The sequence below is a fragment of the Coturnix japonica genome, chromosome 13 (genome assembly GCF_001577835.2).
Source record: "Coturnix japonica isolate 7356 chromosome 13, Coturnix japonica 2.1, whole genome shotgun sequence".
In the NCBI taxonomy this organism is placed as follows: Eukaryota; Metazoa; Chordata; class Aves; order Galliformes; family Phasianidae; genus Coturnix; species Coturnix japonica.
The window spans coordinates 2874431-2901078 of NC_029528.1; the positions used below are offsets into that span (position 1 = coordinate 2874431).

General features: G+C 46.0%; 1 protein-coding gene across 5 annotated transcripts; it reads left to right on the forward strand.

Moving 5' to 3' along the window:
* The first annotated feature begins 5161 nt into the window (after window positions 1-5161).
* Window positions 5162-26648, forward strand: SLC25A48 (solute carrier family 25 member 48). Of its 5 annotated transcripts, XM_032447392.1 has the most exons (12): window positions 7971-8220; window positions 9847-9918; window positions 10279-10531; window positions 11478-11726; window positions 12802-12935; window positions 15041-15170; window positions 15737-19878; window positions 23610-24587; window positions 24689-24733; window positions 24838-24864; window positions 25459-25587; window positions 26636-26648. In XM_032447392.1, the coding sequence occupies exons 1-6, from the start codon at window positions 8146-8148 to the stop codon at window positions 15161-15163; spliced, it is 906 nt and encodes a 301-aa protein (XP_032303283.1). In that variant the 5' UTR covers window positions 7971-8145; the 3' UTR covers window positions 15164-15170; window positions 15737-19878; window positions 23610-24587; window positions 24689-24733; window positions 24838-24864; window positions 25459-25587; window positions 26636-26648. The 5 variants fall into 5 exon arrangements, with proteins under 5 accessions (XP_032303282.1, XP_015731296.1, XP_015731297.1 ...); XM_032447391.1 differs by lacking the exons at window positions 7971-8220; window positions 24689-24733; window positions 24838-24864; window positions 25459-25587; window positions 26636-26648 and adding exons at window positions 5162-5253; window positions 5936-6281; window positions 7578-7621; XM_015875810.2 differs by lacking the exons at window positions 7971-8220; window positions 24689-24733; window positions 24838-24864; window positions 25459-25587; window positions 26636-26648 and adding exons at window positions 5213-6281; window positions 7578-7621.

The window sequence follows — 26648 nt, forward strand, 5'->3', positions numbered from 1 at the left end:
AGAGAAGGGCCACACGTGATGCTCCTGTGGTCCCCTGTGCTGGAGAGCTGCATCCAGCAGTGAAGTCACATAAAACCAGCACAGTTTGGATCCCTAAGGCACCCCGATAGTTTTCATTTCCCCTTGGCAACACCTTCTCTGAAGAAAACTGAGTTAGTATTCCCATGAATCAGATGCATAAGGAACAAAGTTTTGCTTTGTGGGATGTGGAGGAATGTGCTTTTTTTAAACTCCTCAAAGGATACAGTTCCTCTGCGTTCAAATTTTAAAAGGATTTTAAAGGACTGTGTGGCCTGGGCTGAAAGCCCCTTAGCTGCTGGGCTAAAAGGAGGCTTTGCAGCAGGATGGCCCAACCTGTTTATTTCTCATCTCTGGTGCTTTGGGGCTATAATCGAGCTGATAGGGAACTAAGCAAAGACCTGTGGAGGTAGATTGTCATGGCAACAGCTCAAAAAGCACCAAAAGAAGACTTCTTTTTTCTTAGTTTGTTCTACATCCTTTTGGTGGCACTATCTGCCCAAATATTACCAGGTCACCAGCTACTGCCCTGGCTGAAGTCTCTCATGCCTTCCTCAGGTAACATAACACAGCCCTCCTTGTTGGTGGGAGTGCATTGCAGTGAACAGCTGCTGCTGCTCCCTCAGTGATTGGAGGAAAGGTGTGGATCAGGCACTGATTGCAGTTGGTAATTAGCTACAACTGCAGCAGCTATAAAGAGCCACTGGGCAAACCTATATGCACTGGTCCAGGCTGAGCTTGGGGTTTCTATATGTAACTTTCTTTATTTTAACAGTTATTTAACAGTTGTAGCTCTGTTTTGTTGCAGCTCAGCAGGAGGCCTGGCCCTGTGCAGCAGCGCATTGCCTTCCTTGGACATCCAGGCAGCAGAGGTGAGTGGTTCTCACATAGTCACGCATTGAGCACCAGCTGGGGTGAGAAGAGGGGGCTACACAGAGGTTGTTGGAGTCCATGGGGTTTCCCTTCTTTCATAGCTTATGGACCCTAAACATACAAGCAGGCATCCTGCCCAACTAACAGTGTAGCTTTATTTTATGCTTTTGTGGGGGACTTTGCAGTATTCCTGACTGATAAGGCCACATAACTGTCATAAAGAGGTTGGTGAGGGATGATTTCCTATCTTGGGCTGAGAAAGATGGCTTTCTGAACCCCCTCCCTTTTTTTTGCTTGTCTCAAATCTTGCATTGAGAGGCCTTTTTCGTGGTAAGACTCTAACTGATAACTGTGAATTATCAAGGAGGCAAATGGTGGGTGCCACTGTGCCATGGTACTTCTGCTTGTGATTGTAAAGATACCCAGAAGTGGGACAAACAGCCTTTTTTTAGCTGTATGGCTTGAAGGATCTGACCACTGCAATAGGTGCTTTCACTGGCAATGATGCTGTGAATCCCTTCAGTGAGGATGAAGGCAAATTCTTCCTAAAGTCACTGCAGTGAATTAATAGAGCTTAAATAGGGCATTGTGAGCAGGGAATGAGTGGGACTGAACACCAACAAAGGATGCTTTTCCATTAACATAAATGAGAGACCATCTCACTGTGCTTTAGTCAAACTGTTGCCCACAAAGAAGTGGTGTTTGCTTCTCTCACGTAAATTTTCCTGCAACTTTCAAGCCCTCTGATTGTTATTTGCAACTTGGAAGATCTCAGTTTAACTCTGTTTGCTGTTCTTCTTCTTGGCATTATTGATGGCAGAGATGTTGCCTGGCAGATGGCAGTGTTCACCTCTTGAAATTAGCCTGCTCTTCTTTCCCAGATGATGTTCTACTACCCTGGCCCAGAGGGGCTTGGCAGCATAACAAAATCCCTTTCCTAGAAGAGCATAATAGAAGCAGAAGGGTGGAAGGATGCTTGAAGGGGTGAACATGGAGGAAGCTATATTTAGCTGGAGACAATGCACACACAACGTTAAACTAAATATGAGGACTAAATGACTACAACTATTGAGAATTTCAAGGCTATGCCAAGCTCCAAGCAGGCATTAATTTTTCCAAAGAATTGGATATCCAACTCTCATCAGCAGGAAAGACTGTTTTATTCTTATTTTCAGATTGCCAGCGGGGCCTGCATGAGAAGCTGTGTGTTATGCTACACCAGTGTATATGCCAAGTACCACATCTGTACAGGAGCAGGAGGAAGGTGATCTCATCAAGCTGGAGCTCATCCCACCTGCTGGGTCTTCATCTGGTGGCTGGCACAACACAGGATATGGAAGCCAAGGATGGGAATTGACCTAAATGTGAATCTCTGTAATGCAGATATGTATGTGTGAATATAGGTTCCTGTTTGTCACAGCCACAGCTCACCCTAGGGGCAGGTACATGGATCAAGCAGGCTGCACTGCAGGGATGACTCTTTGCTTGCAGAGGCCACTAAGATCAGCAGCTCAGACACTGACAGCTGTGGGAGGGAAATGAGAAGTTAGAATGGACAAACCCTGCTCAAAGTGGTGAGATGATTCCTTTCCCCAGCCAGCCCTGCTGTGGCTCCTGTATTTCTAGTTTCCCTTTCTCCGTGCCCCAGTTCTCTCTGTGAGAGTGTGGAGGGCCCAACATGTAGGAGAGCAGCTCACGGGGGTCACCATTTCCAGGACAGAGACAGTTGGTCACTTCCCCATGACCATCACACTGTTGCACAGCCCACATTACTGAGGTCTGTGCTGGTTGAACATCAGCTGCTCTCTTGGCTTTTTCTTTGGCAGCACTCTGTTCTGCCTTGATGTTCTGCTGGTGGAAATGTCCCTCTATGAAGTGCTGTAGAGGCTGAGCAGGCGCCTGTTTGTTCTACAGTTAGAGCTCTGGAACTTGTGAATGCCTTTGAGTTAAGTGTTCCACTTAAGCTCATTAGCATTACACCAGCAGCATGCCTGTCTCTGCCAGGGGATCTTCCTGCTTTTACAGTCTTATCTGTGGCTGCAACATCCTGTTGGTCTAAGACATATCTTGTCCTTATGGACACCAGCTCCTCCTGATGTTTGTCAGAGACCTCCACTAGAGAGTAGAATAAGCCAATGGGTGATGAAAAGACTGAAGGCTTCCCTGCGCTGCCTAATTCCTCCTGGGAAAATATATATTTAGCAAGATGTACCGAGCTTGAAGGCAGGGAAAAGCTTTGCAGCCATCAATAGCAGAGCCTCCATGCCTACATCTGTTCTTTGCAATCCCTAATTTATCTTCTGCACACATTCCCATAGAAATGAGCTTGGTCAGTAGCTCCTGGACAGGACAGCTATGTCAGCTATGTGCTCCCTGACCTGTCTTCCTGCTGCCTGGATGTGTCTGGCAGATGCAGACCATGAAGCTGTCCCCTTATCACTCCTTGCCCTGGGGGTCTGCAGGCACTGCTTTCAGATCTGCTTGTGAATCTGCCATCAGACCCTGATGACCACAGAAAGGTTTCATGTTGTTTTACTTCTATCTTGCCTGGCAGTGTAAGCCACTATATGTCATTAAAAGGTTAATACTTCAAGGCAACGTGCCCTTGGATCAGCAGTATTTCCAGTGCAATTCATCACAGTCCAGAAATCCTTTATGATTGGGCAAGAAATGTGCAATCCCTTTTCATCTTTAGCATATTCTGTCTGTGCTGAGTTGCTTTTGATTTCCCATGAGTGGTTACATGTGGAGTGATTGTGATTTACCCAACTGCTTACCTCCAGGAACCACATCTGAGGTGTGGGGAAATCCTTGCTTTGTTCTCAAGCATTGGTACCTGTTGTGGAAAGCACATCAGTTGGGCAAAGGATTGCAGTGTTGTGCAAAGAAGTAGTTTTCTGGTTGGGGAGGAAGAAGGAAGAGTGACTTCCAGGATAACCCAACCTTCCCGCTCCCCCTCTTGGCAGGAGGCAGAAGATTCCTCATCCCTAACCCAAAACTACACTCATCCCCTTCCAACCAGTGTTCCTGTGAGCAGCTGCAGAGCCAGGCTGGGATTCAGAGCAGCAAAAATCTGCCTCCATTTGCAGCTCTCCATACAACAGTGCTGTCAGCACAAGCAGAGCCTGTGGCAGCTGTGAACTGCATGCACCGACCCTGATGCTGTCTGGTTGTGGACAGCCATGAGCTGCTCTGCTCACTGCTTGGCTGCAGCCTGCAATATCTTTGAGGACAAATATGCAGCTGCCAATTGTTTTAACAAGTGAATATCAAGCACTTTGAGCTTATGCACAAATGACTGTACATTTTAGGGCTGATTTATTGGGCTTTTTGGGTATTGCAAAGAGTTCAAATGCCCTGCAGGCTGCTGAGTCTGTTTGGAGGAACATCTTCCAGAGCATTGCTGTTTGCTCCCGGCATCCACCCCATCCTGCTCTTCCAGGCTGGGAGAGTTACTCTGAAGCCCTCATAACATTTGCTTTCAGTTAAGCTTTCAGCACAAAGATCATGTCCAGTGTTCTGCCTGAGATAGCAGATGTTCTGAATCTGGCGTGGAAACGTGTTGCTTGGTGTTAAAGAGAATTGCTGAGATTGATGATTAATGCTGCTGTGATCTGAATAATTAGCTCAGTCAGCCAGTTCTGGCTTTGTGAGAGAATGTGCATGGAAAAGGAGGATAACATCCTGTATAACTGCAAATATGGGATCCCATCTCTTCTCAAAGGAAGAAAGCAAAATCATCTGAAGAAACAAACAATGGATGAGTTTGTGTGTTGTCTCTGACATTTACATGGCCCAGAGCTGAGTGGGTGGATGGGGAGCAGCCCCTGCATGGGGGGCATGTGGTGCTCTGCACATTGATGCATCTCAGGTTTTGGGTGTAGACTGATCAGAGCTGACAACCACACACCTCATATTGAATCCCTTTAAGCAGTTTGTAGGCAAAAGCTCCCTTCAGCCAACCCAGCGATTGTGTTTCCAATGCACATGTACAGAAGGGAATGTTGTTGTAAGGACAGCTTGAATTGTTACGTATCTTTCTGTGGAAAATGATGATTATTCCAGTGCAGATTCACATATTAATTCTTTCACTGGCAGTTTCATTATATTTTATATAATATTATATTTTAAGGCACTATTTAGGTGTTCAGGAGTTCTTGTTTATGAACTACCCACCTATGTACCTATCAGAATATGCAGACAAAACACTTGTTGACAAAAACAATGTAATATTCCAGCAAGGCAATAGGAACCTGATACCATTCTTCTCAGGAAGCACCTAGGACTGATCCAAGGAGCTGCTATCTGTGGCAATCTGACTCCTGCAGAACAGAAAGCACTTCAGGCTGTCATAAATTACAGGTGAGACAGATGTGTACATAAGATGGGGAAGGTCCAAAGCATCTTTTGCAAGTCATTCTCCCTGCAGTCAAAGGAAGGAGAGCACAAGGATGATCTGGTTTAGAAGCAAGGGGATAGCAGAAGTGCTGCTGAGCATCTGGATGTTATTCTGGCATAAGACATGAGATTTTAATGACACAGGAGGTGAAATAGCCAGGCTGGGCTCCAAGTCAGGGATTCAGGAAGGAGAGTTCAGTCTTCAGTATCAGTCAAAGTTATGCCGGGAATGATCAGGGAAGGGTTTGAGATCAAAACACTAAAACCTGGTGTGTTCCTTCCATGGTTCTGTTGCACTGCTCAGGGAGATGTTGGGGGAGGGTGAGCTAAACTAGAGAGTGAAAATAACAGAGCTGGGCTCTGGAATCCAATGAAGGCAGGGCTGAGGGAGAATAGGGACCTAAGGAAATTGTGAATGCTGTGAAGAAAGAAGGAGCTGGGGAGAGATTCTTCAATGTTTCTCAAAGTAGGGAAGGGGGTGCATCTCCTGAAAAAACAGCAGGGAGATTTCAAAGGAACGGTAAACCAGCGAGAGATGCTCTTCACCATTGAAATCCATTAATTTGGGGGTATTTATAGAACAATCCCCCAACAATCTTTGGTTTTATCCTTCAAGAAACTCCCCTCAACTTCTGTCTGTTTCAAGAAGGAGCGATTCTGCTTTTTCGGCTCCCGGCCCTAACAGCTCCACCGTGAAAAGGAGAGCGCTGCATCTGACCCCGCTTAGCCGAGAGCGGACCGGCCCCAGCCCGGCCCCACCTCTCCCGGCCCTGGCAGCGGCACCGGAGCGGCCGCTCCCGACGGGACGGGCCCGTGGTAGGGCGGGGGCGGCCGCTCTGCGCCTTTAAGCCCCGGCCGTGATGTCACCGCCGCCGGGCTCCGCTCCGAGCCGTCCGCTCCGGCCCCGCCGGGACCCCCCCAGGGTCCCCTTCTACAGCGGCTCGATATGGGCAGCCTCCAGCTCCAGGACTTCGCCGCCGGCTGGGTGGGCGGTGAGTGCTGCTGGGCTGGGGGCGAGCAGACGTGGCATGTGGGAGCTGTGCGTCGGACCGGGGGTTGGGGGGAGGGGGGATGGAGTTGCGTGCTTTTTGCTCCCAAAGAACAAGTAATGAAGTTCAAGCAGCCGCAGCAGCATCTTGGCGGCGCACCGCTCTGCTCACCCTCAGGTGGGACACGGGGACACCGGTGCTGCCTCTACGCCGCTCCGTGGGCTGCGGTCCGGTGGTAGCAGCCCGTGCTCGGCCGGGTCCCGTCGCAGCCAACCCGCACTCCGCAGCCGCGCACACCCCTGGAGAGTGCCCCTCGGTGCCCCGGGGCTCCAGGTGCAGCAAACAGGCAGCGGGGAGGGACGGGGCAATGACCCGATTTGCAAAAAAAGAGAAAAAATGCTGATCGCAGCTGTCGGGAATAGAGATAAGAGAAAAGAAAGGAAAGGCAAAGGGCTGTCGGGACGGTCGCGCTGTGCTGTGTCTGAGAGTTCCGAACTTCACGTTCCTGCTGAATGTGACAGGTGGCAAAGCATGTGGGGATGGGCAGGGCGTGGGGCTGAGTGCTGCACTCACAGCAATTTGCAGCCTTGTGCTGACGCCAGGCTCAGGACAGGGGGGTGAGGTGGCTCACAGACCCCGAGCAGCCACACTGGGTTAAACAGGACAATCTAATACAACTAGAATCTCTGCCAGAATGCTCTGTGCTGGTCTTGTGCTGTTGATGTATACCCTAAGCACAGGGCAGGATATCACAGGTGAATGGCCACCAGCACTCAGCTGCCATTCAGGTTGGAAAAGACTTCTAAGATCCCCAAGTGTAACCCCAACCCATCCCACCATGCTCATTGACCATGTCCCCAGGTGTTGCATCTCTATGTTCCTGGAACACTCCCAGGAACAGAGAATCCCCAACCTCCCTGGGCAGCCTGTGCCACTGCATCACTGCTCTTTTGGAGATGCTTTTCCTAATATCCAGTGTGAGTTTTCATGTATAACACTGGGCTGAAGGTGGTCTCAGGTCAAGGTCTGGGACAGGGGGGATGCTTTAGTGTTTCATTCATCATTTCATAATGTGTTGACTAACAGCTTTGTGCTCTTTTTAGTCTGACCACCTTACAGGTGAGAAATTCCCAAGGTCACTAAAGGATTGATGTTAACCCAGCAAAGGGGATGTAGGTTTGCACTGAGACCTGCAGGTGTGGAGGCAGCACAAATTAGTCACCATCCAAGCCCATTGCTTCCTATCGCAGCGCAAAAAGTTCATCATCATCTTGCTTAATTCTCTGTTTTCATCCCCAGGAGCTGCCAGTGTGGTTGTGGGTCATCCCCTGGACACTGTCAAGGTAAAGCACTGATCCTTGCTCTCACATCACCACCCCAAAAGTCTCAGGTGGGGAGGTGGGCTCCTTTAGGGTGATGCTGCAAAGACCTTTGCTTTTCCCATTGCTGCAAGGCAGAACTTAGCCTGGGTAGAAAGGCTGTCATAGACCAGAGTGTTTTTCCTCTTTTCTTTTGGAGTGGCACAAAGGGCTGCCCTATACGTGTGCGGGTTCCTCAGGTGGGGGATTAATACAGAAAAGTAAAACTGGCCTTACATCATGTTGGGTTTACCAAACAGTTCTGCTAATGTTCAGTTGAACTTTGCCACCTGAAAAGCATTCAAGAGGTAGTGAGTGTGCTGTGTTTGTTTAGTTCCAGGCACATTTTCACATGTTTTCCTAGTGTGGGCAATGCTGTGAGAACAGAATGCTGAAATGGGAATCCCAGGCTATGACAGGTAGCATTCGCTGTTCTTGTAAGGAAAGCAGAGGGAAGGACTGAGAGAGAAAGAAGACACTGGCTAGATGGTTTGTCAACCCTGGTGAAGATGACTATGCAGACATTAACACTGCCTGCCCCAACCAAGCTTACTGCCATGCAGAGCCATGGAGGAGGATGGAAGGTGCCTTTCTTCTTCATTTCTCCTTCTTACAACATGCCAGGCATCTATGGACTCTCTCATTACTCTGCTCCCATGCTGGCATCCCCATCTCAGGCTTCACTGCCAGGCTGGGGGGAGTTTGGCACCATCCAATGGTGGATCCCATAGCCCTGCACTGTGTTTGTGGGTGCCAAGAGCCCATCCTTCACGCCTGTAAATGCAAGTGTCAGGCTGCATCTTGTGCACTCAGCTGGGCCATGGCTTGGGAATACCAAGTAGGCAGAATTGCTGTCTTTCCAAATGTAGGGGATGGGAAGTGGAGAGCCAACATCATTCTTTCCCAGCCTTGCAAAGCCTTGAGTAGTTTTACCTTTACTTGCTTTTCAACCTCCACTTTGCATTCATTTCCACAGGACTTTGTTCTATTTCTGGGTTTCACCCGAGAGCCTTTATGTGCTCATTAAAATGTAACAGAAAAGTGCATTTTCCCAAGGAACGCGCGTGCTGTTATCAGCTGACTTAGGGGTGCCAGCAGGGTTTCAGTGCCAGGTGCTCATGGCGTATCCAGGGGCACAGAAAACCTTGTCAGGACACTCAGTTGCCCTCAGTTATTCAAGAAATGTATTAACTTAAACCTCTGAATACCTGGTTACTGTGTAAAAGAAGAAAAATAGAAACAAGCCCATAGTGGCAAAATAGGAGCCTGTGGGCTGCATGCAGGTTTGGACTGTGCCCATTTGGCTCTGGACCAGGTTCAGTCACCCTGCTCTCCCCACACATGAGCTCCTTTGGGCTTTAAACACCCAAATAAGGCTCCTGTAAGCATTGTTCTGCAGGAAAAATAACCTCTGATCTCTGTGCAAAGGTTTAATGGGTGAAGCAACAGAATGGGGTTTCCATTTCCTCACACACCTCTGAGCCCCAAAATGCATCACCTACTGTAAGGATTATTTTATTGCAAACTTGTGAGCAAAAGAAGAGCTAAATATGTGTTTGTTTTGTGTTTATATATATATATATATACACATGAGAAGGGGGAGGGATGTTGAATGATACTGTGTCATTTCTCACAGCTGTTGTAGGCATGTTTTGGACAGCATGTAGCCATTGCTTTCCAGATACAAAATATCTTTGTTGGAAATGATGCGAAGATGTACTTTGGAGAGGAGCCCAAAGAATTTCTGAGATGGAGCTCCATTGATTTGGACCTGATTGGTTTTTCTGTGCCTTAAAATCAGCACCCTGGGAGTGTCCTATGGGAGCTCTCCTCTATCAATGCACCCCAGCCTCCACTCAGTGCCACATCACATCGTGTCCAAACTTCCCCATCAATCACAGACTTGCAGACAGCGGTGCTGCACACCACTGCCTTGCTGTGAGCACTGAGCTGGGATGGCTGTTCTGGGCTGGAGATTTGATAGTCATTGTTTCCAGATGTTGCAGGAAGCATCAGCCTTCTGCTGAGCCTGGCTTCTGGCAAAGTTCAAGGGGAGTGGATGCACATATATCTTGTTTTATTGCTCTGTTTTCTTTACAGCTCAGTGAGGATGCGCTCTCAAAGCAAAGTACGTGTTGTTTACACAGCACAAGCTTTCACCCAGCTGGAAGTGTGGTGTTTTAATTGCTTTTTCTGAATGTGTTTTGCAGACTCGCTTGCAAGCCGGACAAGGATATGGCAATACACTCAACTGTGTTCTTACTGTGTATAGAAATGAGTCTGTAAGTAGTTTATCTTGCTTAAAACATGTTGGTAAGAAATGCAGAAAGACGAGTAAATAAATACATGAAGTGATTATATAAAATCTGTGTTGATACCAATGGTTACATGAAGGCCAGTAAAGCTGCTGTGCTTCCATCCAATGCTGGATGAAGGAGGGGAGTCTGCAGCCTCCTCCTGCTGTCAGTTCTCTGCAGGGGACAGATGCGATGAATGACACTACCCACATCTCCATGTGGGTCAGGCTGTAATACCTGCATTGGTTTGGCTATGTGTGCTGGAAAAGCTGGTGGCATTTTGCTGATTTTGGGCTGCAAGCCATGCCAAGCTGCCCTCATACCTCCTGCTCCCTTCCCATCTAGGTGGCTGGCTTCTTCAAAGGCATGTCGTTCCCGCTGGCCAGCATTGCTGTTTACAGCTCAGTGGTGTTTGGTGTCTTCAGCAACACTCAGAGGCTGCTGGGCCAGTTGAGGCATGGGGATGCATCCCACACACCAGCACTGGTGGATGTGGCTCTTGCCAGCACAGTGGCTGGGTTCATCTCCGTCGGCATTGGAACACCTGTTGACCTGGTGAAGATCAGGCTCCAGATGCAAACACAGACATACAGCACAGGTAGGAAGGCGAGTGTTCCTTCTTCCTTGCTCTGCACGTCTTCTGTGTATTTGGGATCCTGATGTAGATTTGCCTTCCACAGCCACTGCTACCACATACAGGGCTGTGTGGGAATTGCAGCACCAATAGCTATGGCCAATTCCTTCTTCCTCAGGATGGTTTTCCTCTTTTTTTTTTTTTTTTTTTTTTTTTTTTGGTCATTTTTCACCTTCCCAGCTGATGAGTCTGTTGCTGCAGTTTCTTGTTTCTATGCAGATAGGGGGTATCTGAGGATGTATCTCTCAGAGATGCCAACTGCACTTCCCAGGGATGCTTGGCTCTCATGCAGGCTTCCCAGATCTGCCAGTATTACAACAGGCACCCTCTTCTATCCATGTCTCCCTTTGTAACTATGTTGCCTCTGTGGCTGCTCCCATTGCCCAGAGCTGTCAGGTCTCTTGGAGAGCCCACCAACATCACCGTGGCTGCTTTGATAAAATAACATGATGCCCATTTTTAAAGCTTCCTTGCAGTTTAGCAACCTAGTCCTTTTCCAAAAGCATCTCACTCCTCTGCATTGGAAGGGTCAGGTTCTGAAGAGGTTGAGGCTTTCAGAGGTGCATCTTGGCACCAGATGTGGAAACCTATGAAAATAAGGCACATAGCCTTCTAGTCATTTGGAAGTTCCACTGAATACATATGCATTGGGATGCATGAATTGCATCTAAGAAAAACTGTTCTGTTGCATCCAGACGTCTATGAAAACTAGACCTAAGTCTTCTTTCCAAAAGCTGATTTTCCCAGTGTAGTGATCCCAAAAGAGGATGGCAGTGATCTGTCTGTTGGGAAGCTTTTGCAAGGAACTGTAGTGATACAGATATTATATTATAAATGTTGTGTCTTTTTTAAAAAGCCTTTTTTTTTTTTCTTTTTTTTTTTTTTTTCCCTTCTTCTTCTCTTTTTTTAGCCAATGTTAAACTAAAGCCCACGGTTCCTGGCTTTCCTGTGTATCAAGGCCCTATTCACTGCTTTAAGACAGTGCTACAGAAAGAAGGGATAGCAGGGATATATCGAGGCATGGGAGCGATGCTGCTGAGGGATGTTCCTGGGTACTGCCTGTATTTCATCCCTTACACATTTTTCTGTGGTTGGATTACCCCTGATGAATGCATTTCCCCTAATCCTACTTCCATCTGGCTTGCAGGGGGTGTTGCAGGTAAGTGCCTTTTGCCCCACAGCATTGGCCAAACAAGGACAGGAGTGTCCCAGGGCTGGGATCCAGGGCTGGCTTGGGGCTGCCTGTCAGGAGGGGTCATGAGGCTGATGACCTTTCTCCCTTCAGGGCCAGGGACACCTGTGTACACCTGCCTGGATGGCTGCCATGTGCACCCTGCCATGCCCATGTGTGCTAGTTCACTTATAAGCTCCCTGCCCACTGATCAGCACTTTCTAAGTTGCAGATCCCTAAAGGCAGATTGATCTTTAGGTCAAGTAATGATTAAAACCCACTTTCACTGTTTTTACTGTAAATAAATGGAGCCGTGACCCATCTGGACAGCTTCTCTAATATGCCCCAACACTCATGTAGGTCCGGACTTGCTCTTGTCAGTCCAGCTGTGCCATATATTGCAGTCACATGCAAGGAAATTTCATAACCCAGGACATCTCTCTGCAAGGGAACAACGTGATGTGTCTGGGGAAGTGGGAACAACTGGAGATTATTTGCTGTACGTGTACAAGACTGACACGTAGCAGCTTTGTTCTGTTGGAAGCACCACTGAGCTGAGAGAGGCAGAATGTCCCATTTAACTGCAGGCTAATTGGTTTAAATTGAGGGTTTCTGTAGAGGAATGACAAGATAACTGTATGGATCCTATCCCTGGCTGTGTGGGAAGAAACAGCCTCTTATTCTCAACTCAAAATATTGTCTGAGGACTTCAGATTTCCTGACGTGGCCCCAGAGTGCAGCTGTCTGCAGTTCTGGTGGTCTGTTTCCACCAAACCATGTCCCTTTCTGCCTGCTGGGCTGCCTGCATTTGATTACCCACAAAACCCCCAAAATCTCAGTGCTGCTTTCTGCAACAGGGAACTTTGCTCCCAGAAATGAAGTCTCAGCACCTGGGCAGGGTGAATGCCCTGATGCCCCACCATGATGCAGCAGGTGAGGCATCACATTGCCATCTGCTGGCCTACAGCCAAGGAAATACTGAGAAGTTCATATACCATGTCATGGCCAAAGCCCAGGTGCATGTATTGGGATAAAGAAAGAATTTGCTTCTGTGTTCTTCTAGGAGCCATTTCCTGGGGGACTGCTACTCCAATGGATGTTGTGAAAAGTCGGCTCCAGGCTGATGGAGTTTATCTAAACAAATACAAGGGGGTTCTTGACTGCATCTTGCAGAGCTACCAGAACGAAGGCCTCAAAGTAAGTGCTGTTTGGAGGAAAATCTGGGTGTCAGATATCTGCTTGTTAGCTGGGAAATACAATGGCTGTTATAAAGCCATCTGCAGTGTTAAGAGACAGCTAAAGGCAGTTACTTGTCAGTTATAATAGTGGCAGTAGGTAATTATAGCATGGATTCTTTCCAAATCATAATAGCAAGAGTAATAATCTGTGTTGTAGATAGGGAAAAATGGGTGAGCAGGGGTCACGGTCCTTGGTGGTACTAAATTAAAGGAACACTGTTGTCATGGTTCTTAACTGCAGAAATGATTTGACTTCTTGTAATTCGGAGGTGGAAAATGCTCTTAAATCAGGATTGCTTCGGTTTCCAATATGAGGAAGAGCTGTGCGCCAAAAAGCACCATTCTTTTTCCAACTTTATCAAGTAGTGTAATAAAAGTTGTTTGTTCTGTCTGCAAACCTTGTCTCAATTAGATGTCAATGGCAGAGAACCAGAGATTGCAGCTTCGTTGCACCACCAATGTGTGCTTATGGGAAGTGGTGTCTTCTGATATTGAATTCCATCTGTATTTAAGTTGTCATCAAAACGTCATGTGGGCTCTCAGCTCCAAAGTGTTAGTTTTCATATGCTGAGTAAAGAGTGGCAAGTTGAAGAAAGGAAACTAACCTACAAAATCACAAGTGGGATTTCAGCATTTGACAGCATACATCTATGTTACGCCTGCTGTCAGAGGAGCTTGCAGCTTGGTTTGCTTTTGGCTGCTGCATGAAGGGAGTCACACTGCTGTAAAGCACAACACCTGGAGAGCTGCTAAGGAGTGTGCTTGGTCATCCTCACTTCCATGCTTGCTGTCCTGCCTGAATACTTAGAGTTATTTCAAGTGTTCAGTGTTCTTGCCTGGGGTCTGAGCAGCTGGTGGTTTGGCTTTTGTTGTTCCTGGCACCTGGACAGTATGTGCAGTGGGGCTGAGTGTGTGATAAGACCTTTCCATCATAAGAAAAAATCACTTTGTACTTTGGGAGATGGCAAACCCAGGCCTGAACATTTTTGTGCTGGGACTGAGGTGCAGCATTCTCAGTGTCACACAGAGAAACGTACATATAACAATTTTCTTTATAGCCGGGTGTGTACACTGTGATGAGAAAAAATTTACCCCTCTGGGCTTTTCTTCATAAATCTTCATTGTTACTTAACTTGGCTCTCTCACGTTACCGTATGGATACTAGAAACATATGAATTTCCTTCCAGAAAATTCTGTCTTTCCAGACCAAAAAACTCACTCCAGGAAAACCAGACAATAGCCCAAATATCCAAGCAGCACTATTTCACACTGAAAACTCCATCCTAAACAATGTGAACACGTTTAGATTCTGTCTCATGTGGGAGCTCTGAAGTCTGGATGGGAGATTGCCTTGCCAATGTAAATTCTCTTGTCTGGTGTTTGGGCTGCAGTGATTAGCCGGAATAGTTAATGGGGTGATTTTGTGAGAAGGACAAATTGTTCCTTTACTCCAAAGCCTCTGAATGGTGACGGCTCACACACTGTTCCTTCTCCAGTTCCCAAATGTCTTCATAGTATCATAGAATTGTTAGGCTTGGAAGGGACATCAAGGATCATCAAGCTCCTACTCAACCACTGCAGGCAGGGCCACCAGCCTCCACATTTAATGCTAGACTAGTGACCAGTATCTACTGAACTCCAAGATCCAATCCCAGAAACTTGAACATTTGTTATATAAAAGCAGCAGCTTTTTTGTTGTACCCTGGGGTCTACATGATCCCCTTCCCACCACCCCCCCATGCTTGTGTATGCAATGAGAGGAAGGAACTGTAGTAAGTTAGGAAGAACTTTGCTCTCCATCAATGGCATGAGGCCTCTAGCTCATGCTGGTAGATAGAGAAGGGGGTCTGTCTACAATGAATATGGAGCAGACTGATACCAAACCGGCCACTTTACCATTGCTTTTCAATCCTCCAGTTCATACTTCAGCAAAGAGTGGCAGATGAAGAATATATCCTGAGGAAACCACAGTTCTTCAGAAATCCACAATGATTTAGTTTATAGTTTTCTTCTTGTTATAGCCAGTGTATTCCTATGCTCTAACCTTTCTCCATCTCCCTACAGGTCTTTTTTAGGGGCATCACTATCAATGCAGTGCGAGGATTTCCAACGAGTTCAGCCATGTTTCTTGGCTATGAACTTTCTCTGAAAGCAATGAGAAGAGACCAAACTGAGACCAATCCTTGACTTCCAGGTCAGTGCATAAAGATCTTCTAGTTTTTACTAAAATTAGAGGACTGATCCTTTAATCAAATGGAATTGCAATTGTAGAGAACCTCTGGTAGTCAGGTAACTTACATGGCTACCTATCAGGATAGTCAAACATTATTCAGATTTGGGTCAGTGGGATTTGGAGTGCCAAAATCCATATCCATGGGATTTCGGTTTCATTCCAGATCTGCTGGAATGTTGTTGCAATCTATTCTGATTGTTGTGATTTTCTTGATTGGTGTGAATCAGAAAAGGTAATCTGAAAGCACAATATTGTCTAAGACTGTATGAGCTGTGAAATATCGTTCTGACTAAAGTATGTGCACAGTATCTTTTCCTCTCTTGATCCATCCACAAAGAGGTTAAGATAAGCCTTTCCAAAGCGTTTTGACTATCAGCTCACAGTCTTGCTTTCACTCCTAAACCCAGCCTTGATTAAAGGAGCAGCTTTAACAGTATCTCATTACAGACAAACTCCACATTATACTTGGCAGTCTACTATAATTTATGTCATACTTCATAAACCTCCTTTTCCTCTCATTTCTAAAGCATTGCCAAGAAGACCTGACCAGCATCCTCCTTTCCTGAGCCAAACCAACAGGTGGTGAGAGTTCACTGCTTTCACCAAAGACTCCTGGCACTACAGAAGCCCCCAGTGATGGCATCTGCTTTCCCTTCTGCTCGGCCTTGGGCCTTGGAGGGCTCCAAACCTACACCAGCTCAACCAAATCCAAAGACTACGAGTTTTAAATCTCTCACTCTGTTGTCTAGAGCACTTTAATTATTCCTGTAGCGTGCTGCACTTTTTTGCTAACGATGTTTTTCTCACTGAGCCAAAAGAACAACTTTCCTTACCTGCACAGATGAGATGCAACCAAAATGACCCCACGTGATATAAGTTGAGTTTGTGCCTTTTGCCTGATACTGTGCATAATGTTCTTCTCTGTGAATAAGGACCTCCTGCTCTGGAAAGAGAAGGGATGAGCACTTTGGGTGCATGGGTACGTTTTGTTTAGGAAGGTTTGGATTCCTATCAAATCCCGACTTGCTTTCAGGATCAAAGAATTGGGTGACTGTACTCATGTGAATGATTGCTCACAGAATTCCCCATTTGTACCAAAGCGTGATACATTATCTTGTAAAGATATGACTTACACTTTATTATCTAAGATGCAAATTAAATCGGGGAACACTGAGATATTAAATTCAGATTCTAAGCTGCTCCTCTTCTTCAGAAGGCAATAGGACTAGCCCTCACTTCACAAAGATGACTGCCTATTGATTGAACTTCTGCTGCATAGCTCTCCAGGGGCCTGCTAGAGGCACATGCAGGTACCTGACAGAGCACCTGAGTTTGCAGATGGGACAGTTCAACTGCCAAATCCTGGTGACTCTGCCTTGCTTTGCCTTCTCTAGCAGATACCACTAAAGGAAGTGTCTCTCTAAAGCATGCAAAGTCTGTCCCAAGCTGTATTCTCTCAAATACAAAGACCAGTTTTAGATGTCCAACTCTGCTGCAATCCCACGGAGATGACTGTGGCACCCAGGTCTCTCTTTGGTCTACCTCAGTCTTTCAGTTCATCTGAAGACCTTTTACATCATGATGATTTCTCCCCATGCTTGTGAATACCTCCACTCTTTATTTCCTAAGCATGGAGCCTCTGATGCCAAAAGAACAAGCAGAACTGATGGGCCAGGAGGACTCTAGTGGCAGTAGCAGGAGAGCTGAAGGACCTCAAGGGATGTGCAGCATGGTGGAATGCTCTGGAACAATACTGTCCTCTGGGAAGTGCATGGTTTTCCCCCACTCTCTGGAGCAGTGGATGAAGCCCAGCAGATGTTCATAAAAACAGCCATCTGGATTTCCTTCATCAAAGGAGAAGGAAGAAGCTTTCATGTCCCTGTCCCTCAGTGCATGGAGGACCTGGCCCACAGGACTTGTAGACCTCAACAGAAATTGCCTATGGCTTTAGGCCTGGAGCAGTGTTTGGAAATGGGCTCCCTGACCACCCAGAGCATCTTGGGCTCCTCTTTGCTGGGGCCTGAATTACAGCCCCAAGTGTGGCTTTACCCAGAAGCTGCCTGAAGAAGAGTGAGGAACGGCTGCTGGTTGCTTCATCTCGGACCTTGTAGGCAAAGAGCCACATAATGCCTTTCAGCTTGGCAAGAACACAAAGAACTGCTTTTGATAAACAATATATATAAAATTGATGAGCCTTCACCCAAGTATTTGTTGCAGGCTACGTTTAAGGAGTCAAGTTTTCCGTGCTACTTATTTTAATGTATATGCATGGAACTTGTTTTAGATGTGTAATGCCTTATGTCTCCAGGGATAATTCTTAGGGACCATATTTTCAGTGCAAAGAAAACTGTCAGTTATCTGCCTGTCTTATGTAAAATGGACTGTTGAATGAATTAAACTGATGAGGTTTGCTATGAGCTGTGTGCCTATACGACACTGCCCAGGTCTGAGGCTTTCAATGCCTCTGGACACTCGAGTGTGTTAGTGATGCTTAGCGATTTTTCCTTGATATCCTTCCTCCAGCAAAACCACCGTTGAAATGGGCACTCAGGATTTACCAATGCAAAGCTCTGAGGGTGACAGGCTGGAGCTGACAGAAAGAGCTTGAGTTGAAATGAAAGCAAGAAACGCTTTATACGAGGTGGGAAGTAAGCAACTGCATTTGGCCACTTGATGGCATTCTCGTCCAACGCAGGAGCCAGATTGGGCTCGTCCCGTGTCCGTTCAGCCCCTGGCTGCTGCCAGATCAATGCACGCAGTCCACAAATGCTTTATTTTTGTGAGATAATATTGATATCGTCCACTGAAAGAGAACTTAGAGAATTTCTAAGGGATTCTTTTAGCTGTTTCACATCCCATGCCTGAGCACCAATTGCATGTTTTGGTGTGTTTGTCCCTGAATTACCAGCCATGCACCTGCTCTTCTGCCAGCACTGGTGGCACGTCCCCCAGCCCACGCAGGCTGTAGAAGACATTTCCTCTGCTTGGCAGCTCATGCACAGAGCCTTCCAGAGCCCCACATTGCTATCACAAAAGCAGTTAAGTACTGAACATGGTAAAAAGAAAATGGGAAGGGAGAAAGGAGGGACCAGGGATATCTATTTCTGTGCTTTTCTTGCCTGGAATACAGAATACTCAGACCTGTCATACTTTAAATGTGTCTGTATTTGCTTAATTTTCTTGTTGCTGGTGGTGTTCCATCTCTTACAACACCATGTATTACTTAACAAGGTGCAAGCTGTTCAGCTGCTTTTCCTAGTTCATATGCTACTCAATGCAATGGGAAGAAAAGGTAACAATAGTTTATCCTCTCCAATCCTTTCCCTCCCCCCACTCTCCTTTTTATTAATTTCCCTGAGTGAGGCCATTTTAATGGCCACCAGCCCTAGGCTGCAGGACGGTCTTGAGTGCGGGGTGAAGCTCCATGGTGCCCATGAGGTATGAGATGGGATCAGGCTCAGGTGGGGGGGAAGCAGAGGGCCACCTCCTCTTGTGTCCCCTGGTTCTGTGTCCAACAGCTGCTGGGGACAGTAGATACTATCATCTACCTACTTGCTTTAGCTGAGGTTTTCTTTTGTAGTAGGGGTTGGTATGGTAAAGATTTTTCTCCCATCCCATCAAATTAGTGGAAGAAAGGAAGGTCAGTGCTTTTCTTGTGCCATTGAAGGAAATATAAAATGTGGGTTTAGGGAAAAAAATGTGAGAACCAAAGAGATGAGTGTGGAAAAAGTTCAAACTGCTCAATATTGACTGCACAGGAACCGCTTCCTTTCTCTAAAGCCACCTTCTTCCTATGGATCTTCCTATAGGAACACATTGATGGCTTGCTACCAACTTAGATAAGTCATATGGAAAGTCTACATTGAGAGGTGGCATCTGGAGAGAATTAAACCATGCAGTGAGGAAATTTAAGCAGTTATGGTGATTTCCAAAACAGTTTTGCTAAACAGGGTGACCCACAACAGCTCCAGAGTCAAACAAACCTGAAAGAGCCATAGATATACAACAGAGTGAAAGTGTCTTCTAAGGAGCCTTCAAAGTCCCCACGTGAACTTTTGTAACAGTGGATGTAAGACACTGAATGAAACAAGAAATCCTGACTTAGCATAGCTGGAATTCTAAGGCTACAGTGTGGCAAAGCACCAAATCTCTGGAAAGAATATGAAGCTCCACTTGAGTTATTAAAAAAGGGATAATTTGGGATTATGAAGAGAATGGTTTGGAGAAGCAAGAATCTTGCAGCCGGGGCTGTCCTTGCTGTCCTGCTGCCAGCAGCTGGTGCTTTGAGGTTGGCACCCACCTGCAGCCACATCTGCTGTAAGAACACCAGGACAACTCATCTTCATGGATTGCACTGGTCTGTTCTCCCATGTTTCAAAACATATTAATGTAAAATATTTTGCCCATAGTATAGAAAATCCTGCCAACTGCTGTGGAAGAGGGCCAGCCTATCCTTACGCAACTAGGTGTGACCCAGCAGCTGTGTTGACTTCTTTATTAAGTTGTGATTGCAGCCTTTCTATCAAGCAGACTGCAGGTGGTTTTTAAATGCTTCCAGTGTGGAAAGGAAGCTGTAATGCAGGTAGAGGGCTCCTATGCAGGCATGGAGTGAAGCCCTGTGCTAGGCATTCCTCCAAGCAAAACCCAGCTGTGGAACGTGCAAGGAAGGGTGAGTAAGATTATGATATGAGAGCTCTGCCATGTTTCTCTGTCTTGGAATGAGGATGCTGAAACTTTAAAATACAGAGATCTGGTGACATTTGTTGACTGTTCCTGCTTTCCTCTGCTTGCTGCTGGTTGTGAGATGCAATTGCCTTAAGCACCACGCCCAGCACAGCTGGCATGCTGCTCTTTGGGCTTTCTGCTTTTAGATGCCTCAGCTCTTGGTAAACACTGTTGCAGCACAGGACGCTTGGCTCCCTTTGTTAGAAAGCCCTGGAAAGTGCTGGTGGCTGTATTATTGCATGAGACATGGAAGGTTTACAGCTCTCAGCATCCTTTGTGGGTGTGCCCCAGCATGTTTGCTCCTCACTCTCACAGCTCCTGAGCATCATGTGTTGTTTTGGTTAGTTAATTTCAACAGTTTCAAATTAATTGAGGAATAGAGGTTCATTTGCCCGCAGGAGCTAATGTGTGTCCTGAGGGCATCCCAGAGTTGAGTGTGTGGCTCTCAGGAGATGCTGCTGCCTCCCTCCAGCTGATACTTTGAAGTGTTCCCTGAGTTCATCTGGGCTTTTACATCTCTTTGTCATAGGTAATCTTGGTATTACTAAAGCAGGGTTTGCACTTTCACTGGGGAATTGAAATGACCTCGATTTAGCTTTTGTTTTCTCCAACAGCAATATGTCATCATTATAAAAAGAAAGGGGAAAAAACCACCTCCAAAGCAGCTCGTCTCTGGAAAATGAAACTGTTCATTGCATCTTTTCATTTGTGGTCTTTGCAAGATCTTACATCTTGATCAGCGTGCACAGCAAATGTAAAATACGCTCATGTGTTATCTTAGTGTTTTACATTTACAAGGAATCTTCTATTCACATAAAAAAAGAATTACCAAACCAACTCCTCCCCATGTCCCCTGCACAGGGTTTCTTGGAAACACTACAGTGGGCTACAAATTCTCTCATGAGAATTCAAAAGGTCTGGAGGTTGATGAATGTCAAGCTGAAATATTAGTGTGAAATTGGTGATCCGTGTGGTGTTTCCAGTCAATCTACCCACCCTCAAAAGAGGTGCATCAGAAGAGAATATACCCCAAGGTATCTGTGCATCAACAAGAGGCTTACCACTCTGGTTTCCCAATGGTGATGTAGGAGATGTCTTTATGGGTTAACGCACCTTTGACCTCAGTTCTTCTTTCGGTTTGAATTTTGAAGCCAGAAAGCTTCAAAGGAAAAACAAAAAGCTTCATAAAGGCCAGACTTAACTGTGGTGGCTCTCCCTTTTGGCTATGGGCCATCTGAGGGTTACAGTCTGTGGTTCCTCGCAGGGAAGTGGTCTCAATAGTCACCTTTCTGCTTACTGCTGTTTGAGGTTAGCGTTCTGGCTACCGCTTTCTTCCCATATTTCTCTCTTTCTTTCTTTTTTCATTTATTTTGCAAAACAATCTGAATTTTCTCTCTGCTTTTTATTTTTCTGTATCAATTAAAGAGAAATTAAAGGGTAGGAACAGTGGGAGATCAGCCACCAAGACAACAAGTAAACTGCTGACTGCATTTAACATTCAAATGACAATATGTATATGAAAATTCATTGCCATAGCTGAAGAACTTTAAAATATCAAAGCAAAATAAGAAATGGAAAGTAATGCATGGAAAATTGTGTCTAGCAAACCTTGTCCTTTTGCTGGGATGGCAGCAAATATTAATTACCAGGTGTCATGAGTTTGGCTAGAACAGAGTTTGATGTTTGTTTGTCTTTTCATAGAGGCACATACGATGCCGTGTTTTGGATTTCTGATGAAAACGGTGGTGAGACTGCACAAGGACCGGGGAGGGGACACAGCCAGGACAGCTGTTCCAGAGTGACCACAGAGCTATTCATGAAGTGTCATGAGTGTCATGCTCAGCAGTAAAAGCTGGGGAAAGAAGAAGGGAGGAAGGATGTCTGGAGCAATGCCATCACTGTTAATTGTGATGAGCCCTGCTTTCCTGGCAATGAATATCTTTCAGTTGATAGGAAGCAGCACATGAATTCTTTGTTCTGCTTTGCTTGCACGCACAGCTTTTGCTTTACCTAAAACCCAGCAAGCTGTCTTTATCTTGACCTATAAACTCTCTAATTCTCTTCCCCCATCCCAACTGGGCAGTGAGTTAGAGGCTGCGCAGTGCAGAGCTGCTGCTGGGTTAAACCACAGCACCACAGACTTCACAGCACTTGAGCTCTCTCAAGAGAAGCCACCATCAGTACCAGCCACTCGTGTGCCCAGTCCACTATGGCTACAGTCATGACATGCAAAGATCTTTCTATGCCAGGTCAATCCCAGTGATTTCTGACTCACTGCAGCTACAGCTTCCCTGGTGACCTGTTTTCCCTGGAGCACCAGCAGCATGATCCAGATCTCAATAAGCAATCAGATGGGGAGATGTAGAGATGCAGAGATAGCGCTGGCACTGCTACCAGCTGTGGACTGCAAGGAGAATAAGTTTGGCTAGCAGCTCCAGAGTAGTCCTGGAGTTCAGTGTGATTTAGAGGGAATTACAGTTTTCCTCTCAGTTCAAAATTAGCAGTTCTCTTATGTGGCCACACTACTCAGTATGGCTGAATTATGGCCTTTTTTCATAGATGAAGTCTGACCTGAGAGCAAATCCAAAAAGAATATAGTTGAGTTCCCCACCATGTGAAACGTTCAAGAATAGAAGGTGCATTAGCTTTAGTGAAATGTGCATGAAGAAATTCCTAGATTTTGTCCTTAAACTTCTGCTGTATTAAGGAGATGGATCCCAGATGTCTCCTCTCATTTCCTGGAGTTTTCATTTTGACCCAGCAGCACACACACACACACACACACACGCCTTGTCCTCCTGCACTCTGGGCCTGGGAAGAAGCTGTCTTATCAGTTGGCTGTTTAGCAAACGTAATTACAACTGATGGAGGGAAAGGTCTTAATTATATATCTTGCATATCGTGTATGACACCAATGATTTTCGCTTACGGGGCATGGCAGCTGTATTGCAATATTGTTCCTCAGGCAAAGAGCCTCATCAGTGGGCCCTGCAAAGTGTACCAGCTTTGTAAAATCCTTCCCAATACTGAATGTATCCTCTACAGGAAAAAATGTGATTTCTAATGGATGCATTTTCCTTAAAACCGAGAAGCAGTAGCAATACTTGGCTGTTAGGAGACCTCACTCCTCACCCTGTTCTCCCCATATCCCTTGCACAGCTTTGCCTTAATCAGAGATGCTTGTGAATTCTGCCCTTGAAACTATGAAAAATAGTGTTTCCAGCCATCTGAGATACTAAAGATCCCAGAAATATTATGCAGTGTTTATTTTGCATTGAGCTTTATGCGTTGAACCAATTGTTCCCATTCTTGCCATGGGGTTTCACTGGCCAAAGAACCAGAGAGCAGCATGCCCATTGCCTGAAGGAAAGCCTAACCCTGCTCAAACAGCCCGTTGCCTTGCAGTACCCCATGTACACCCTCTGTTCCTGCAGTATACTTTTGTGCAACAAGTAGAGCACTGCCAGATTTAATGCATTTTCTAGGCAATCCCCAGATCCGCTTGAAAGCTGGAGCTGCCAAGCGGGATGTATACTTTTCACCTTTCACCACCTAAGGTTGAACATCAAAGCAAGGCAGTGGGGTTGGGAAGAGGCATGGAGACAGTAACTGGTTTTAGTATTTATTTCCTTTCTTTTTTCTTTTTTTCTCCTTTTATTTTTTTGCCCATTCCAGGATATTTTCCAGAGAAAGCGGCACTCATCTTTCAGCCCAACTGAGCAGCTCAAGGCTGAGGCTTTTGGAGAAGATGGAAGTGTAATAGGAGGGAGGTTTTACAACCAGAACCACAAATAAGAAGAAAATCGAAGGGCTGCCATACACTCTTGGGATAAGAAGACCCCTGCAGCCACAGAAAGTTCTAGGAGTCATCCAGCCGGGTTTGAAGACTGAAAGTCTCAAATCTGTCACCTCTTTCTGCTTAAAAGGAAAAGGGAAAGAGGCAGCACATCAGTGCATAGGTGGACCCTGTTAAGGGCTGTCAGATATAGCAGCTGATATTTGGAATGACAGCTTCTGCAGGCATTGCTGCACAGCTCCAGTGGTTCCTCTGTCTGGCTGACAAATTCCTGCAGCATTAGCAGCTTCCTTTGGGACAGTCCTGCCTTGAACTCTGGAGAGAGCCAACTTGCAGGCTGCCCATTTTTCTCAGGAACACTGGCAATGCGGAACATTGTTGTTTCTTTGCTTTCATGGAACCACGATTTACATAAATACAAGAGGCAAAAGCCACATCTGAGGAAAAAAATGCTTTCGTAGATTTTTAACCATTGTTTCCTGTTGGGGTGTGATATCACTGTGTTCAAATTTATCACTTCTGAGGAGCATTGGTGAATTTCCACAGTACTAAAGAACAGTCACTAACAGTAGGTGACTCAATTCCACGTTTGACTTTTCTAAAATGCAGTCCAAGCTAATGGGAAAAAAAGGTGGGCACCTGGTATCACTTTTATAATTGGGTTTTTCCATGAGAATGGGAATTTTGTGAAGACTTGATTAAAAGGAGTGGCCTCCTGTTCTCCTGCCACCCATCAGTCTGACTTGCACATGAATGCCAGCATGCTGTCATACATTCTCCTCTCTTGTGTGCTGCTCTCTGTGCAAGCACAGAATTGCCAAGTCAGCGAAATTATCCGCAATACAAGGAGTCTGCTTGTAAGTAGCTGCTAAACACCTTCATTCTGCAAAGACTTGTGCTTGCAGAGCATGTGATAATACATACTGATTTCTCTCTTGTTATCTTTTTTTTTTTTCAGAACAAAACTCAAGGATGTTGCCCATGTAGGGAGACAGCTGCCATTGTGAGTACATTGGATTTGAGAATATCATGAAGCTAAATGAAAATGTATCTGCATGCTGAATGCTAGCAGTGCAGAATTGTAATGCTCACTCTTTTCATTTTCAGCCTTGTTCATGTCTTCCCATCCCTGAGGTAAGTCTGGTTTCTAAGCTACTGTATGTGTCTAATACAGTACCAACTGTGGTTACCACTGGATTTAGTTATTCTCTTTCCTCTTATTTACTTCTGCTTTCATTAATTGGGACAGTATTTAACACACTGGCTGTGGCTGAGCACAGAATTTGCTGGATAGTGGTGGGGAAGCTGCCAGGTGTCCTCTCAGCATTGCTGCAGCCAGACGCAAACATCAGGCCAAAGTCCTGCGTGGGCTCACAGACCCAAAGATACGGGTGCTTGCTTTGGAAATCTCCCACAGACATTGCGCTTTGATTAGGTGCCAGAACACTTTGCAGACCTGTAGGGCAGGGACGCTGGGCACAGGTGGCAGCTCTGGGTCTCTCCCAGCCCCATTCTACTCCTGTAAGCCTCACTGCACACATTATGATTGGGTGTTTTACAGCCACACAGATTTCTTCTATCAGTTTTCAGGATAACCCAGAGCATGCCACATTGCTTTGCAGTGTGTTGCCATGTAAAGAAGTACACATTTCTTCTTGCTATAGATAAGCACCAAATGCATTCTAGCCACTTCCTTTCTCTATTTCTAATATGTTCTTCATTTAACAGCCTGGCCACGAGCTGGCATGCTTTGTGGAAGGAACTGAGCACATGTTGGAGCACAACATGACTTCAAACACAAAACTTCTTCTGCTTAATCAATCCTTCCAGATGCAACGGGATAGAAACCTCTGTGAAGTAAGCCATTTCTTGTTTTTCTATATGTCTTTGTCTTCCCTTCTGCAAGAGAAAGGGTTCTTATAGCTTGAGTATTTTGCAGCTGTTTAAGTCAAAATGTGTTTAAAATACTTTATTTGTTTGTTTGTTTTAATGCAGGAGGTAGATGTAGTAGCTGGGACTGGCATGAGGTGATAGAAAGCTGTTAACATTGGCATGGGAAACAAGGACGTGGTCTTTGTGCCACTGTGTCCTCTTTCCTTCTCCAAACCATGTTAGCATCAGCACCTTTAATCACAGAACTATGGGAAAGGGGCTTGCTTTAAATTGCTTTTTCTGTTCTTCTCAGAAGATACAACTACACTAAATTATCATAGAATCATAGAATGGTTTGAGTTACAAGGAACCTCAAGGATCATGAAGTTCCAACTCCCCTGCTGCCTGCATAATATAGGCACAATAGGCAGCGCCAATAACCTCCACATTTAATACTAGACCAGGCTGCCCAGGGCCCCATCCAACCTGACCCTGAACCCTTCAGGGATGGGGCATCCACAACCTCTCTGGGCAGCTGTTTCAGCACCTCACCACTCTCATAGTAAAGAACTTCCCCCTGGGTAATATTGATGTAGAAGTGTGGAATAAATGTGCAGAAGCAGCAAGGCAGGCAGGCAGGGACAACCTTCTTCTCTGGAGCATTAGTTCTACCTGAAGCTGCAATTTCCTCAGGGATGTTTGAGCACCGAACACTGCTCCGACCTGCGGCATCCTTGAACTTGAGATGATGCTCAGAAAGGCTCCTGGATCCACAGGGTTCTTTTCAGAGGCAGTGAAGCATCCTTTATTTACATTCTGAGTGAAACAGTGATTCAGTGAGACAGGGGAGAGAGTGATGCTGCAGCTCCTTGAAGCCAGCACTGAGCTCAGCAAAGGGAATGCTATCAGAGCCGTACAGCAGCCACAGGGCTCTGCTCTCTCCCAGCTCTGCACCCTGCTGTTTCATCTAAGTACTTCATCTCTTTGTGTACAACCTTTCATAACCCAGATATTATTTTTCCTTGTACCACAGAGTCTGACACGTG